The 16,032-nt window shown below is 39.3% G+C and overlaps 1 protein-coding gene across 6 annotated transcripts in view; it reads right to left on the bottom strand.

The window, feature by feature from the left end:
• Positions 1 to 16,032, bottom strand: part of CCSER2 (coiled-coil serine rich protein 2) — a 248,901-nt gene that overhangs the window by 106,274 nt on the left and 126,595 nt on the right. For 4 of the 6 annotated variants that reach the window (XM_049894609.1, XM_049894608.1, XM_049894610.1 and 1 more), the window contains exon 5: positions 5,750 to 5,906. In XM_049894609.1, the coding sequence (XP_049750566.1) occupies positions 5,750 to 5,906 (157 nt within the window). The other 2 variants (XM_049894613.1, XM_049894614.1) reach the window with 2 other exon arrangements.

Below are 16,032 nucleotides of genomic sequence, written 5' to 3' on the forward strand. Positions count from 1 at the left end.
AACGCTTCCAGCATTGCATCCATTTGTGGAAACATCTCAATTGGTATTCCACCAATCCCTGGAGGCTTGTTTTTCACCAACACCTTCAGAGCAGCTTGGACTTTTTCCTTCAATACCACTATTTCTTGATCATATGCTACCTCCTGAAATGACTGAACACTGACAAAGTTTGGTACAGTGACTCTGTGTATTACTTCCATCTTCTTTTGATGCTTCCTGTTTCATTCAATATTCTGCCCATAGAATCCTTCAACACTGCAAATCGAGGCTTGAATTTTTTCTTCAGTTCTTTCAGCTTGAGAAACGTCGAGTATGTTCTTTCTTCCCTTTTGGTTTTATAATTCCAGGTTTTTGCACGTTTCATTATAATACTTTGTCTTTTCAAGCTGCCTTTTGAAATCTTCTGTTCAGCTCTTTTATTTCATCATTTCTTCCGTTCATTTTAGCCACTCTACTTTTTTATTTTTATCCTTTCAGGAGCAAGTTTCAGTCTCTTCGACATATATTGTGATTTTTTTTCTTTTCTTCCTTTCGTGTACGTGTGTGTGTCTACGTGTGTGTGTGTATGTGTGTCTACGTGTGTGTCGTGTACGTGTGTGTACGTGTGTGTGTATGTGTGTGTGTGTCTACGTGTATGTGTGTATGTGTGTCTACGTGTGTGTGTACCTGTGTGTGTACGTGTGTGTGTACGTGTGTGTGTACGTGCATGCATATGTGCTTTAGGTAAGTTTACTGCACAAATCAGTTTCTCGTTCACAAATTTATACGCAAGTTATTCTGTGACAATGGTTGCAGTCTCTGCGATGTGTCAGGACTCTTCCCCCTTTCCCTTTACACCCCAGGGTTCCTCATGTCCATCCATCCAGTTTTCCTGTCTCTTCCTGCCTTTCTGTCTTTGCTTTCGGGCAGGTGTGGCCACTTTGGTTTTACAGGCCTGTCTAATCTTTGGGTGAAAGGTGGACTTTGGGAGTGGCTTTAGTTCCGAGTTAGAACGGTATCTGGAGGCCACGGTCTCAGAGGTTCCTCCGGTTTCTTTATGGCCTCTTTTCATGAATTTGAATTTTGTTCTACATTTTTCTCCTGCTCTGTTTGGGACCCTTTATGATCCCTGTCAGAGCCAGGCACCATCTGGTACTTCTGGGCTCAGGCTGGTGGAGGCTGTAGTCCATGTGGTGCATTAATCCTTTGGACTAATATTTTCCTTGTGTCTTTGGTTTTCTTTATTCTCCTTTGCCATGGATGGGATGGTACCAGTAGACATACCTTAGATGGCCACTTGCAAGCTTTTAAGACCCCAGATGCTACTCACCAAAGTAGGATGTAGAACGATTTCTTTATGAGCTATGTTATGTCAACTGACCTAGCTGTCCCCCAAGACCGTGATCCCCAACCCTCAGCCCCAGTAACTCAGTTCTTTAAGGTGTCTGGATGTCTAGGAAGTTTTGCCTTGGTCAAGTTGTGCTGATATCCCCTATATCGTGTTGTTTTTCCCTTCACCAAAATTAACGCTTGTCTACTATCTAGTTAATGATTTCCTTTTTGAGCCCATCCCCTCCCTCACAAACATCAAAGATTGTTTTCTTCTGTGTATAAATCTTTTCTTGGATTTTTATAATAGTGGTCTCATACAGTATTTGTCCTTTTGTGATTGACTCATTTCACTCAGCATAATGCCCTCCAGACTCATCCATGTTGTGGCATGTTTCACAGGCTCATCACTGTTTTTTACCATTGCTTAGTATGCTATTGTGTGTATGTACCATAGTTTATCCACTCACCTGTTGATGGGCACTTAGGTTGTTTCCATCCTTTTGCTATTGTGAATAATGCTACAAAGCACATGGCTGTGAATACGTCTATTCATGTGACAGCTCTTATTTCTCTAGGATACATGCCTAGGAGTAGGATTGCTGAATCCTATGATATTTCTATCTTTTTAAGAAGATGCCATATCCTTTTCCATAGAGTTTGTACCATTTTATATTCCCGCCAACAGTACATAAGAGTTCCAATCTCCCTGTAACCTCTCCAACTTTTGTTATTTTGTTTTTTTGATTAGTGCCAGTAATGTTGGGGCGAGACAGTATCTCATTGTAGTTTTGCTTTGTGTTTCTCTAATGGCTAACGAGGAGCCCTGGTGGCCTAGTGGTTAAGTGTTTGGCTTCGAACCAAAAGGTCGGCAGTTTGAATCCACCAGCCACTCCTTAGAAACCCTATGGGGCAATTCTACTCTGTCCTATAGGGTCACTATGAGTCGGAATCAACTTGACGGCAACAGGTTTGGTTTGGTATTTTTTTAATGGCTAATGACTGCAAGCATTTCCTCATGTGTCTGTTAGTTGCTAAAGTGTCTGTTCATACCTTTTTTCCATTTTTTAATTGGATTATTTGTCTTTCTGTTAATGAAGTGTTGAAATATCATATTGATTTTAGAGATTAGACCCTTGCTCAGGTATGTCAAGCCAAGAATTTTTTTCCAGCCTGTAGGTTCTCTTTGTACTCTTTTGGTTAAGTCTTTTGATGAGCATAAGTGTTTAATTTTTAGGAGCTTCCAGTTATCTAGTTTCTCTTCTGGTGTTTGTGCAATGTTAGTCATGATTTGTATTTTATTTGTGTCATGTATTAGGGCCCCTAGTGTTGTCTCTATCTTTTTCTTTCATTCTTGGATTCATTCTGAGTTAGTTTTTGTGTATGGTGTGAGGTATGGGCCCTATTTCATTGTTTTACAGATGGACATCCAGTTCTGACAGCACCATTTGTTAAAAGAACTGTCTTTTCTTCATTTAATGGACTTTGATCCTTTGCCAAAGATCAGCTGATCACAGGTGGATGGGTTTACGTCTGGGTCCCCATTTCTGTTCCAGTGGCCTATGTGTCTGTCCTTGTACCAGTATCAGGCTATTCTGACTACGGTGGCTGTATAATAGTTTCTGAGATCAGGTAATATCAGGCCTCCTAATTTGTTCTTTTCCTTCAATAATGCTTTGCTTATCTGGGGCCCCTTTACTTTCCATATAAAGTTGTTTATGGAATGCTGTTGGTATTTGGATGGCAATTGCATTATATCTATAAATTGCTTTGGGTAGAACTGACATTTGCACAATGTTGCAGCTTCCTATTTATGAGCATAGTATGTTTTTCCATTGTAGGTCTCTTTTGGCTTCTGCAATAGTGTTTTGTAGTTTTCTTTGTACAGGTCTTTTATGTCCCTGGTTAGGTTTATTCCTAAGTACTTTATCTTTCTAGGGGTCTTTCCTGTCAATTTAATGCTCTTGTGCTTTCTTCATGTATTATGTCCTCGATGTCATTCCACAACTCATCTGATCTTCAGTTATTAGTGTTCAATGTGTCAAATCTACCCTTGAGATGGTCTCTAAATTCAGGTGGGATATACTCAAAGTCATGCTTTGGCTCTTGTGGACTTGTTTTAGTTCTCTTCAGCTTCACCTTTAACTTGCATATGTGCAATTGATGGTCTGTTCCGCAGTTGGCCCCTAACCTAGTTTTGACTAATGTTATTAAGCTTGTCCATTGTCTCTTTCCACAGATGTAGTTGATTAAGAGATGTCCTAAACTCCACATGACTACTCCAAAGCCTGTAGGGGTCACTAAACCAGCATACCAGTAACCATCCTGGACATATCATTGTGCCTCAACCCACCTGGGAAATTCTGCCAACATGAATCAGATTAGCAGCTCCTAAGAATGTGCATTTCTGTCTCATCACTCAGAATCACTGATCCCTCAAAGTACACTGTGTAACAGGGATTTGTAGTCCTATGTATTAGGGAATGGCTACATATTTTATCTTTTATCATCTCTTGCAAAATTATAATACTACAAAAAAAAAAAAATACTACATGTACATATTAAAGGCATTACTGAGCCCTGCTATAAAAAACAGTAACAACTTTAACTTTTTCATTCCCATACTCATTTGACCAGAGCCCTTTTCTGTACCTGTTGATATCCAGGGAACAGAGTTTGGAAAATGCTGCTTAACTTTTCTGACAGATGACTAATCAGCCTAAGCTCTATCATTCCCAGGGACAGAGAGGGCTACTACCTCCAGGTAATTCATTCCATTTTGGACAGTCTGATTAGTAGTCACACTTCAAGCTGAAACTTGCCATTGTTTACTTTAAAATGCACAGATGATTCTTCTGCTATCTAGTGTTAGAAATCACATCTACTCATTCCTCCATATGACCCAGGGATCCAGCTATGGTAAACTTACAGTTGTACTCTGAAAATGTCATACCCTTTCACACATGCTTTTGCATATGCTATTTTTTCCATGTGGAATACTCATACTTATCCTATAGAAACTGCTCCTCTGAAATCTCTAAAGTCATACTTTTAGAATCAGTGAAATCATAGCTTCCTTTATACTATACTATCCCTAGCCAAAAATCAGTTGCTAGGTGCTCCTGGAGTCCCTTATAGATCACTGTACCGAGGCACCCATCACCACTGCCTTTATGGTTAGCAGCTGAGCGCTTAACCACTGTACCACCAGGGCTCCTTTTAGAACTATACAGGGCCATATACAGTAAAACCTGCTAAAGCTAGAACCTGTGTATGGTGGACATCTGTCCTGGAAGGAAAGCTCAAATAGTTTCCACTAAAACAAGGGTAGAAAAGTGGTGAGACTGCACCCTATCAAAGGTGGAAAACTTCTGAAACCCTGAAAAACAAGGCAGTTCCATCAGTTCCGGCTCTCACAGGTTTCACTGTATTATGGATTCTCCTATGTCAACTTCACATCTGATTATCAGTGCCCTTCTATTGTTTTGTAGAGCCCTAGTGGTACAGTGGTTTTTTGTGGTGGTGCAGTGGTTAAAAGCTTGACTGCTAACCAAAAGGTCAGTAGGTTGAATACACCAGTTGCTCCCTGGAAACCCTATGGGGCAGTTCTACTCTGTTACAGAGTCGCTATGAGTCAGAATTGACTGGATGGCAATGGGTTCTATTATTTCCTCTTTATTCCAATCTTATATTTATATTTAAAAAATGCTCCAAAATGACCTCGAATCCCTTGTGAAAAAATTAATAGTAACAATAACTACCACTGAGTGCCTACTGTAAACCAGACACGGCTCCAGACACTTTACCCTGGATCCTGGAATGGCGAGAGATGGTATTATTATTTTACAGATGGTAAACAGAAGGAGAGTGGTGCTAAATGAGTTATCTAAGCTTGCAAAGCTAATTTGTGCCAGGCCAGGTTTAGATCCCAGGTCGGAATAAATACAAAGTCCCACTGCACGTAAGGTCTGATCTAACTGAAGAACATCCTACAGTTCACAAAAGACAAGCCTTCCAGCATCACACAGTACCTTCTTCTGTTTCTAAGGGTACTTGAAGAATTCATTAAAAAATCTGAACTTATCACAAAAGAAGACAAGTAACTTGGCACTAATTTTATACATCATTATTTAGAAAAAATAATAAACTTTTGACAAAGGTAATATTGACTCATTCCCAAATGAGACTTAGAAAACCATGCCACAGCTAAAAGTCCAAATATCAGGTATAAATAAAATACTTACATTTATAGTGAAGCTAATGAAAAAGGATTAAGGCCAAAGGGAAAAAATTAGATATATTATTCCAGTGAGGACCATATAACTATGAAATGTTTTTTGGTGCCTCTAACAACCAGAAAAAAAAATTTTTTTGGTAGAAAATTATAATTCAAAATTAATCAGAGGTTATAAAACAAAATATAAGTTAGAATAGCGCTCACCTGCTCAAGTCACTTTTTCCATGGTGATAGTGGTCAGGATGGCTGAGGTGGTAGTGTTCCTGTGCACTCCACCTCTGGGGTGGCCGTTTCCAAAATCCCTCCTGCGACTGCCGAACATTTCTGTCTGATCGGTCAAAGCGGTTCATGTTGTCACACTCTGCCAGACAGATTTCAAAGCATAACACTATAAGCATGTGCACTCCGTATAAAAGTTAACTTAATAATGAGATGCTGCTGATAATATAAAAGTAGTATTCTAAAAATAACGGCCATTTATGTTAGCTAATCACAAACTCAAACTTTTCAGAGGAAAAACGAGTTCTTTCGGTGACAATAGTACTATAATACTGAAACTGAAAATTATAACTTTTTTGTCATAGTCACATATATCAACAAGTAAGTACTACACTGTTTTAAAGCAAGCAAATTATCCTTGAAATCAACATTACACGTTTTAAACAGCAGTAATCAGTTTTAAATGTTTTTTTATCCCTATCACTAGTACAGATTTCAGAGTGAAAATTATGTCAAAAAGGAGAAAATTTTAAGTGTAGTAAAGAATCCATTCCTAAAATAAACGCCACAATTAATTTTCATTGATTTCAAGAAGTACAGGTTAAATTCTCATCAGAAACAAGTCATATTTTTAAATGAAGCTCACATTTCTAGAAAGTAAGACTCTTCAAGTCTGCCTGCAGTACAGCTTGTTCAAAAAGTCTAAAATGCCACTGAAAACAAAGCCAGTACTTTACAGCAACAAACAGTGCACTCCCTGCAATCCGCATACCACAAAAACAAGAAAAGAATCTCTTTGCAACACCCCAGCTTCTCCTTCACTTACCCAAACACTCTTTCCTCACATATCTGAGCACTCACTAACAGAGCTACTTTGTACAAGGGAGACATTGTATTGCTTGGCAGCCTACTCAGGCAGCCGACTCAGACATCGCTGTATGCAAGGCACTGACAAACAGGCCTTCCTTCCTGCTCAGCTCCCAGCCCTCCCTTGGGAAGCAAGCCCAGTTTACCCTGTGACTCCATCTTCCCTCACTGCTTACATAGCTATTGAGTTAGGACTGTTACTAAAAATACAACTAGATACTAACCCAAGCCACAGAACAGAAAAGATTTCTCTAGGGTGAAAATTATTGCATGAGACAGTTCAAATCCTGCATGTTCACAATTCCTTGTGATAAAAAGCTTTAGTATTCAACATAATCCCCAATTTGAGAGCAAAAAAGTCATTTATTTAAATGACTCTAATATTTCACTTAACTGAAAACTTTTCAATTTGAAAAATGGTGAGTCATTACAGTATACTAGTTAAAAATAAACCTCCTCAGTCAAAAAAAAAAATAATACAGTTGGAATAAATCACAGATGTTGAATTCTCATACACTGAACTCAGTTTAATGTACTACTTTCTAAATACATAACAATTTAAATGTCTCTGAAAGGACATCGAAATTTTGTTTACATTTACATTAATTACGATTACCACATTTATTAGGAGGGTCAATTTTGGGGGAAAAATAACTACACATTTTAAGCAGACCCATACTTTTTTTTTTTTTTTTTACATTTAAAATTACTTCAAAAAATTCAAGTTCAAACAATTTCTTGTCACCTCATTTGGATAAATCAAGATTTTTAAAAAAAAGTTCAATTATAAAAAATCTGACTGTAGGATAAATATTAGCACGGTGACCATGATGCTGAAGAAAATCAGAAGTAGAAAATGAGATTGCAAAAGAGAAAAAAATTGAAAAAAAGGAACAAAACTAAAAAGGTTTTAAAACTGCTTTTAACTTAGTCCCTTTACCAACATCATTTATAAATTTATGTTTGTACTATGTTCACGGATTCCATTAAATACGTTCCATATTTCTACATGGCATTAAAATGTTACTTTAAGCAACTCTACATTGTTGTTAGGTCCCATCAAGTAGGTTCTGACTCATAGTGACCCTATGTACAACAGAACAAAGCACTGACCAGTCCTGCGTCATCCTCACAATCATTATGCTTGAGCCCATTGTTGCAGCCACTGTGTCAAGCCATCTCGCTGAGGGTCTTACTCTTTTTTCATTGATCGTCTACTTTATGAAGTATGATGTCCTTCTCCAGGGACTGATTCTGCCTGATAACATGTCCAAAGTATGTGAGACAAAGTCTCATCATCCTTGCTTCTAAGAAGCATTCTGGTGGTACTTCTCCCAAGATAGATTTGTTAGTCTTCCTGGTAGCCTGTAGTATATTCAATATTCCTCGCCAACACCATAATTTGAAGGTATCAACTAAAATGTTTATTTTAGTTTAAGCAACTCTATATAGCTAAGGGATAATCTGTATCTACTTTCAAATACTCTGAATTCATATTTTTCCTTAATTTTGCCAAGAAAAATTCCATTTATTCCCAAAGGCAGAAATATTAAGAAGCTGGTATGTTCTTAGCGTTATATAAACGTGGTGCACACAGAGTAACCAAAAGCAAACAAATCAGGCAAACAGGCCGGGAAAATAGGTTAAATATTGTGGGAAATTACAAAACAGAAATTGAGGTGCTGCTGCTTTTGTGTTTGCTAAAGGTTGTTGGAACCACACACTGCGGGCTACAAATTAAAGCATCTTTACTGAGACTTGAAGTCAACCATGGGCACAATCGTAAACAAGCACTCGAAACAAACGTTTGCCATGATCACAAAAGACTAAAGTTTAAATTGAAACAGAAGGGGCTTAAACTCTAAGAAAAATGACTGTCCCAAAACTCTGCAGAATGTGTTTAGCTTATATTCCTACCCAAGGCACCTGTCAATCACAAGTTCTATAGACTTCAAAATGGTCTATCTCGCTGATAAGAAGAGAATGCGAAATAACTAACGGTGGTGGTGGTTTCTTAGAAAAGATTAAGGGTTCCCTGACAGGATCAAAGAGATAATATAGGAAAGAATACAGAAAGTAAACAAAATTACGAAATGGACAGACTTCAGAACAAGCTTCCAGAAGCTGATAACTGGAGGAATAGGACAAACGAGACAATGAAAGAAAGTCTCTCTAAATGTACAATGCCATAGCGAAGGAACATCTGAACATTTTTAAAACAATATGCTGGTCAAAACTGTCTGCAGGCCAGGTTTGGCCCTGACTATGAATGTAGTACCCCTGCTGGAAAATGAAATATACCTTCTAAAGGAGGTCTCCTGCTCCAAAGGTATAAGGCAGCAGATTTTGGTAGTTCTTTTACTATGAGTAGAAGGCAAAGGAGGAGGCCTGGGTGCACAATGGTTAAGAACTCCGCTGCTCACCAAAAGGTGGGTGGCTTGAACCTGCCAGCCAATCCGTGAAAGACATGGCAGCCTGCTTCTGTAAAGATATACAGTCTTGGAAGCCTTATGGGAAAGGGAATTCAATTCAATAGCAATGGGTTTGGTTTTGGTTTTTAAGGAGGCAAAGAGACAACACCAGGGCTTTTACCATCTGTAATTGAAAAGAGGATCTAACACGGCTGAATAGTACGTGATGTGGGGATTCACACGTCCAACACTCATTACACCCATTTCTCCTGATTTGATACAGCAAGAAAATATGACACCACAGGTGGACCATAAGGATCAGCATGAATCCAATCCCTAAATATGAGTCCTTACATGCCCACTTCTCCATTCTCGTCACCAGCCGCCCCCACGGCACTCTCTTTCTGAACCTAGTCATCTGGAGCTAGGACAGAGCTCACATCCTAAAGGCTGTTAAATAGGCAGGTGCCAGCTGCATGTTTGGGGAATCCAAATGACACTCCAACTTTCTCACCTTCTGGACACAAATTTGGGGCTGGCTTCCCACTACCCACTCAGGATGTTGGCCTCTGGCTTTGGGGGTCCACATGGCACACTTTCTGACCTCCTGGCTCCTACCATCCCTTTGGGTTTGACAACTCAATGGAATAACTCAGAGAATTCACGGAGAGTATATACCACACCTGGAAACCCTAGTGGTGTAGTGGTTCAGAGCTATGGCTGCTAACCAAATGGCTGGCAGTTCAAATCCACCACTAGGCACTCTTTGGAAACCCTATGGGACAGTTCTACTGTGTCCTATAGGGTCGCTACTGGGTCACTTTGAGTTGGAATAGACTCGGTGGCAACGGGTTTCCTTTTTTATAGTTACAGCTACAGATTTATTATAACCAAAAAGGATACAAACGAAGAGACTGGAATGGAAGGTTTCTCAACATGGAGCTTCCATTTCCCGAGGGACATGTTTACTTCCCAAGACCAGATGTTCTCACCAAACAGGAAGATCTCCAAGCCTCTGTGTTCAGAGTTTTTATTGGTCAGTTCTGCATGACAGGCTAAATCACACCTCTTGAGGTGAGTTGACATCAGCCTCCCAGGTGAGTCTACTCTGGTCTGACCAGCCCATACTCACCAGCACAAATTTTCAAGTGTTGTCTGGAAGTCCCAGACCAAGGCACCCAATTACACCAAAAAAAAAAAAAAAAAAAAAAAAGATTCAACAGGCCCATAAAAGAAAATGAGACTAAAGGGGCACACCAGCCCTAGAGCAAGGACTAGAAGGCAGGAGGGGACAGGAAAGCTGGTAATAGAGAACCCAAGGTTGAGAAGGGAGAGTGCTGACATGTTGTTGGGTTATTAATCAATGTCATAAAACAATATATGTACTAACTGTTTAATGAGAAATTAGTTTGTTCTGTAAACCTTAGTCTAAAGTACAATTTAAAAAAAAAAAAAAGTGATGGTATGGAAGGAAGAAGTCCAAACTGCACAGAAGGCACTGGCAAAAAACAAGGCTCCAGGAATTGACAGAATACCAGTTGAGATGTCTGAACGAATGGATGCAACACTAGAAGCACTGGAATTTGGAAGACAGCTACCTAGCCAACCAACTAGAAGAGATCCATATTTGTGCTCATTCCAAAGAAAGGTAATCCCACAGAATGCAGCAATTACCAAACAACATTACTACTATCACACACAAGAAAAATACTAAAGATCACTCAAAAAAACAGTTGCAGCAGTACATTGACAGGGAACTGCCAGAAAGTAAGATTTGTACAAAGTAACAATATGTCTGCACATTGTTAGTTCTGGTTTTTTCTTGAATTTATGCCATGTAATAAAAATATTTTGTGCATCATTAGCAGTGGTTTCTTGTTTTATTGTATTTTATTTATGCCATGGAATGTGGCTGCAGCAGGAACTGCCAGAAACTGACCAGATTCAGAAGAGGATGTGGAACCAGGGATATTATTGCCAACATCAGATGGATCCTGGCTGAAAGCAGAGAATACCAGAAAGATGTTTACCTGTGTTTTACTGACAATGAAAAAGCATTCCACTGCATGAATCATAACAAACTATAGATAACACTAAGAAGAATAGGAATCCCAGAACACTTAATTGTGTTCATGTGAAAGCTGTACATGGACCAAGAGAAAGTCACTCCAACAGAACATGGGGATACTGCGTAGTTTGAAATCAGCAAAGGTCTACAGCAGGGTTCTATCCTTTCATAATACTTACTTAATCTGTATGCTGAGCAAATAATCCGAGAAACTGGAGTATCTGAAGAACACAGTAGGAAGACTCACTGAAAACGTGAAATGTGAAATATGCAGACAACACAACCCTGTTTGCTGACTTGAAACATTAACTGATGAAGGTCAGAGACTACAGTCCTCACTGTGGATTACACCTCAACATAAAGAAAACAAAAATTCTCACAGCTGGACCAGTAAGCAACATCATGATAAACAGAAGTAAGAATGACGTTGTCAAGGATTTCATTTTACTTGGGTACCCAATCAACACACATGGAAGTAGCAGTCAAGAAAGCAAACAACACAGTACATCACGCATATCTGCTGCAAAAGACCTCTTTAAGGTGTTAAAAAGCAAAGATGTCACTTTGAGGACTACCGTGCACCTCACCCAAGCTATGATATTTTCAATCACCTCATATGCATATGAAATCTGAATAAGGAAGACTGAAGAAGAATTGATGCATTGAAATTATGGTGTAGGCAAAGAATACTGAATATACCATAAGCTGCCAGAAGAACGAACAAATCTAAGGAGCCAGAATGCTCCTTAGAAGAAAGGCTGGTAAGACTTTGTCTTGCATACTTTGGACATGTTATCAGGAGGGATCAGTTCCTTGAAAACGACATCATGCTTGGTTAAGTGGAGGGTCAGCAAAAAAGAGGAAAACCCTTAACGAGGTGGACTAACACAGCAGCTGCAACAATGGGTAAAAAATAGCAATGACTGGGCAGGGCCAAGAAGGCGGAGTAGTCAGATGCATCCGGTGGTCCCTCCTACAACAAAGGCCTGATAAAATAAAGTGAATTGATTATATATATGACAAGCTAGGAGCCCTGAGTATCAAAGGTAAAGTTAAGAAATCGGACTGAGCAGCAGGGAAGGGAGAGATGGTTCAAAGGCAGGAAGGAGTTGTTGGACCTGATTTGGCGGGAACCGGCATGCCTCAGCCCTGATCCGCTGGCGTGACAGCAGCAGGGCTGGTGGTAGTGTTCACGATGTTCTTGGTGTTTTCAACAGCAAGAGAAAGTGAGCAGTAAGACTCTACTTAAACCTCTGGAATCAGTGAACAGCAGCAAAAGTGCTTCCATCTAATTGACTGCACAGATCAAAAAGCACCCTTTTGAAGAAACTCCCCTCATTTATCTGCTCCCCCCTCCCTCTCTCCAGCCCCCAAGCTGGATTCAGTGGTGGTAGATTTCCCTGGGCCTGAGATAGGTTTGGCTGCGCACCCTGAGCCATTCTCCCAGCTTTGGAGAAGGAACAAATAATAAATGCGGAAAAAATAATCTGCTGACTCCCCTAAGCTGGGAACTCAGGGTAGAAGCAGCTCCTGTCCAGCCACAAGGGGTACACACACTTTGAATGCCTTTCACCCCTTCATGGACCTGTGTGTGGGTCCATTTCAGCAGCTTAGGCCCTTGAGCACCTAGTGCAATGGTGCATGTGCCTCAGCTCTACCTTGAACTGTTTCAGCTGTGTGGTAGAAAGGGGGCTTTTTGATGTTTGACACTGCTCTGCCTATTAAGCAGGGTCCTCACCTACCAACATCAGGGGCCTGAGGACTGGCAGCTTCACCCATGCCACCTAGCCAACCACAACAAGGGTACAAAGATAAGTGGTGTCTCCCAGTTCTTACACCCAAAAGCACTGGATGCCCAGGACCCAGCTGCAGAGCCCACCAAACTGTGTGCTCTAGGGAACAGGGATGCCCTTTCCTCACAGATACATGGGGGACGGCTGTCAGCCCCCTGCCTTGCTCAGAGCGTGACCCCCTGCTGCAACCAGACACCTGTGCCTAGAACAAACATCCCTGGTCTTCTACAACTGTAGGTGAGAGCCTGCACCAAATGCTTGGTGAATGACTATCTGGACACCTGAGCTGAATCCATGCAAGAAAAGCGAGTGAGCTCCTAGGCTCATGTACACAGTAACGGCTCTAGCCATCTGGTGACAGGACATAAGAGCTTCAAAGGCAAGAGTGATTAGGTTAGGTCGCTCAAGCAGCCTGTATGGGTATATCCAAACAAAACAAAGCAAGAAGCAGAACACATTAGGCAAACATAAGATAAATTAATACAATAACTTACAAGTGGCTTAGAGACAAGAGTCAATATCAAAACACATAAAGAAGTAGACCATGATCACTTCAACAAGCTCACAAAACAAAGAATCAATGAATCTTCCGGATGAAGAGATATACCTGGAATTACAATACAGAAGATTAATACACAGAACTCTTCGAGAGATCAGGAAGGAGAACAGGCAAAATGCAGAACAAGACAAGGAAAACAAAGACAAAGCAGTAGAGGATATTAAGAGTATAATGAAAATTTATTACGCCGTAAGAATTCATAAAGAGACAGCGATCAGAAAATGAGAAGATTAACAACAAAACTTCAGAATTAGACAACTCAACAGAAACTCAGAGGAGCAGAATTGAGGAAATGGAAGTCAGAATTGGTGAAATTGAAAATAAAACACTTAGCACCAACATATTCAAAGAAATATCTGATAAAACAATTAAAAAAATGAAGAAACCCTAAGAATCATGTGGGCCTCTATCAAGAGTAATAACCCATGAGGGACTGGAGTACCAGAACAGGGTGGGATAACAGAAAATACAGAGAGAACTGTTAAGATTTGTTGGCAGAAAACGACCCTGATATCATGAAAGATGAGGCGATATCTATCCAAGATGCTCATCAAACCCCACATAAGGTAGATCTCAAAAAAAAAAAAAATCAGCAAGGCATATTATAATCATACTTGCCAAAACCAAAGGTAGAGAATTTTAAGAGCAGCTAGAAATAAATGAACAGTAGCCTACAAAGAAGAATCAGTAAGAATAAGCTCACACTACTCACCAGAACCATGCAGGCAAGAAAGCAAGGGGATGACATATAAAGAATTGAATGAAAAAAACTTCCAGCCAAAAATCGTATATCCAGCAAAACTATCCCTCAAATACAAAGGCAATATTAGGACATTTCCAGATATACAGAAGTTTAGTAATTCATTAAAACCAAACCAAAACTACAAGAGACATTACAGGGAGTCCTCATTAGCAAATCGATAACATCAGATAACAACACAAGGCCAGAACACAGGACAGAGCAACTGGATATCAACCCAGATAAGGAACTCTCACAAAAATAAATCAAGACTGAAAAAAATGCTCAGAACAGGGAAACAGTGATGTCATTACGTAAAAGATGACAACATTAAATCAATAAAGAGTGACTAAAAAATGTAGTCATAGATCTTTCATATGGAAAGGAAGTCAAGGTGACATAAAGAGATAAAAGTTTGGTTTAAACTTAGAAAAATAGGGGTAAATAATAAGATAACCACAAAGGAGACTAACAAACCTATACATCGAAATAAAATACAAGAAAAACAAAGACTCAGCAAAAACAAAATCAACAACGATTAAAAGGAAAAGACAATATATAAAGAAAAACTACTCAGCACAAAAAATTAAGTGGAAAAATGAAACTGTCAACAACACACACACAAAAACATCAAAATGACAGCACTAAACTCATACCTGTCCATAATTACACTGAATGTAAATAGACTAAATATACCACTAAAGAGACACAGAGTGTCAGAATGGATAAAAAAAACACGATCCGTCGACATGCTGCCTTCAAGAGACATACCTTAAAGACACAAACAAACTAAAACACAAAGGTTGAGAAAAAAAAATAAAACAAACAACAATTAAAAAAGAGCAGAGTGGCAATTTCTGAATTGCCACAATTTCTGAAACAACAGACTTTAAAACCCACCACAAAGGATAAGGAAGGACACTAGATAAAGATTAAAGGCTCAATATACCAGGAGGACATAAATATAATAAATATTGATGCACCCAATGAAAGGGCTCCAAAATACATATGACAAACTTTAACAGCATTGAAGAGAGAGAGAGACAGCTCCACAACAATAGTAGGAGACTTCACTACACCACTTTTGGTGAAAGACAGAACATCCAAAATGAAGCTCAATAAAGACACAGAAGATCTAAATGCCACAATCAACCAATATTAACTCACAGACATATACAGAACACTTCACCCAACAGTAGCTGAATTTACATTCTTTTCCAACACACATGGAACATTCTTTAGAACAGGCCACATATTGTCATAAAGCAAGCCTTAACAGAATCCAAAACACTGAAATATTGCAAAGCATCTTCTCTGACCATAAAGCCATAAAAGTAGAAATCAGTAACAGAAAAAGCAAGGAAAAGAAATCAAACAGATGGAAACTGAATACTACCCTGCTCAAAAACTATGGGGTTACAAAAGAAATTAAGGATGGAATCAAGAAATTCACAGACTCCAATGAGGAAGGAAAACACTTCCTATGAGAACCTTTGAAACACAGCTAAAGCAGTCCTCAGAGGTCAATTTATAGCAATAAACACATACATCCAAAAAAGAATACAGGGCCAAAATCAAAGAATTATCCCTACAACTTGAACAAATAGAAAGAGAGCAACACAAGAAATCCTCAGGCACCAGAAGAAAGCAAATAATAAAAATTAGAGCAGCATTAAATGACACAGAGAATAGAAAAAACAACTGAAAAGAGTTAACGAGACGAAAAGCTGGTCCTGTGAAAAGATTAACAAAATGATAAAACACTGGCCAACTGACAAAAGAAAAACAGGAGAGGAAGCAAATAACCCAAATAAACGAGATGGGCGATATT

The sequence above is a fragment of the Elephas maximus genome, chromosome 8, assembly GCF_024166365.1.
Source record: "Elephas maximus indicus isolate mEleMax1 chromosome 8, mEleMax1 primary haplotype, whole genome shotgun sequence".
Classification (NCBI taxonomy): Eukaryota; Metazoa; Chordata; class Mammalia; order Proboscidea; family Elephantidae; genus Elephas; species Elephas maximus.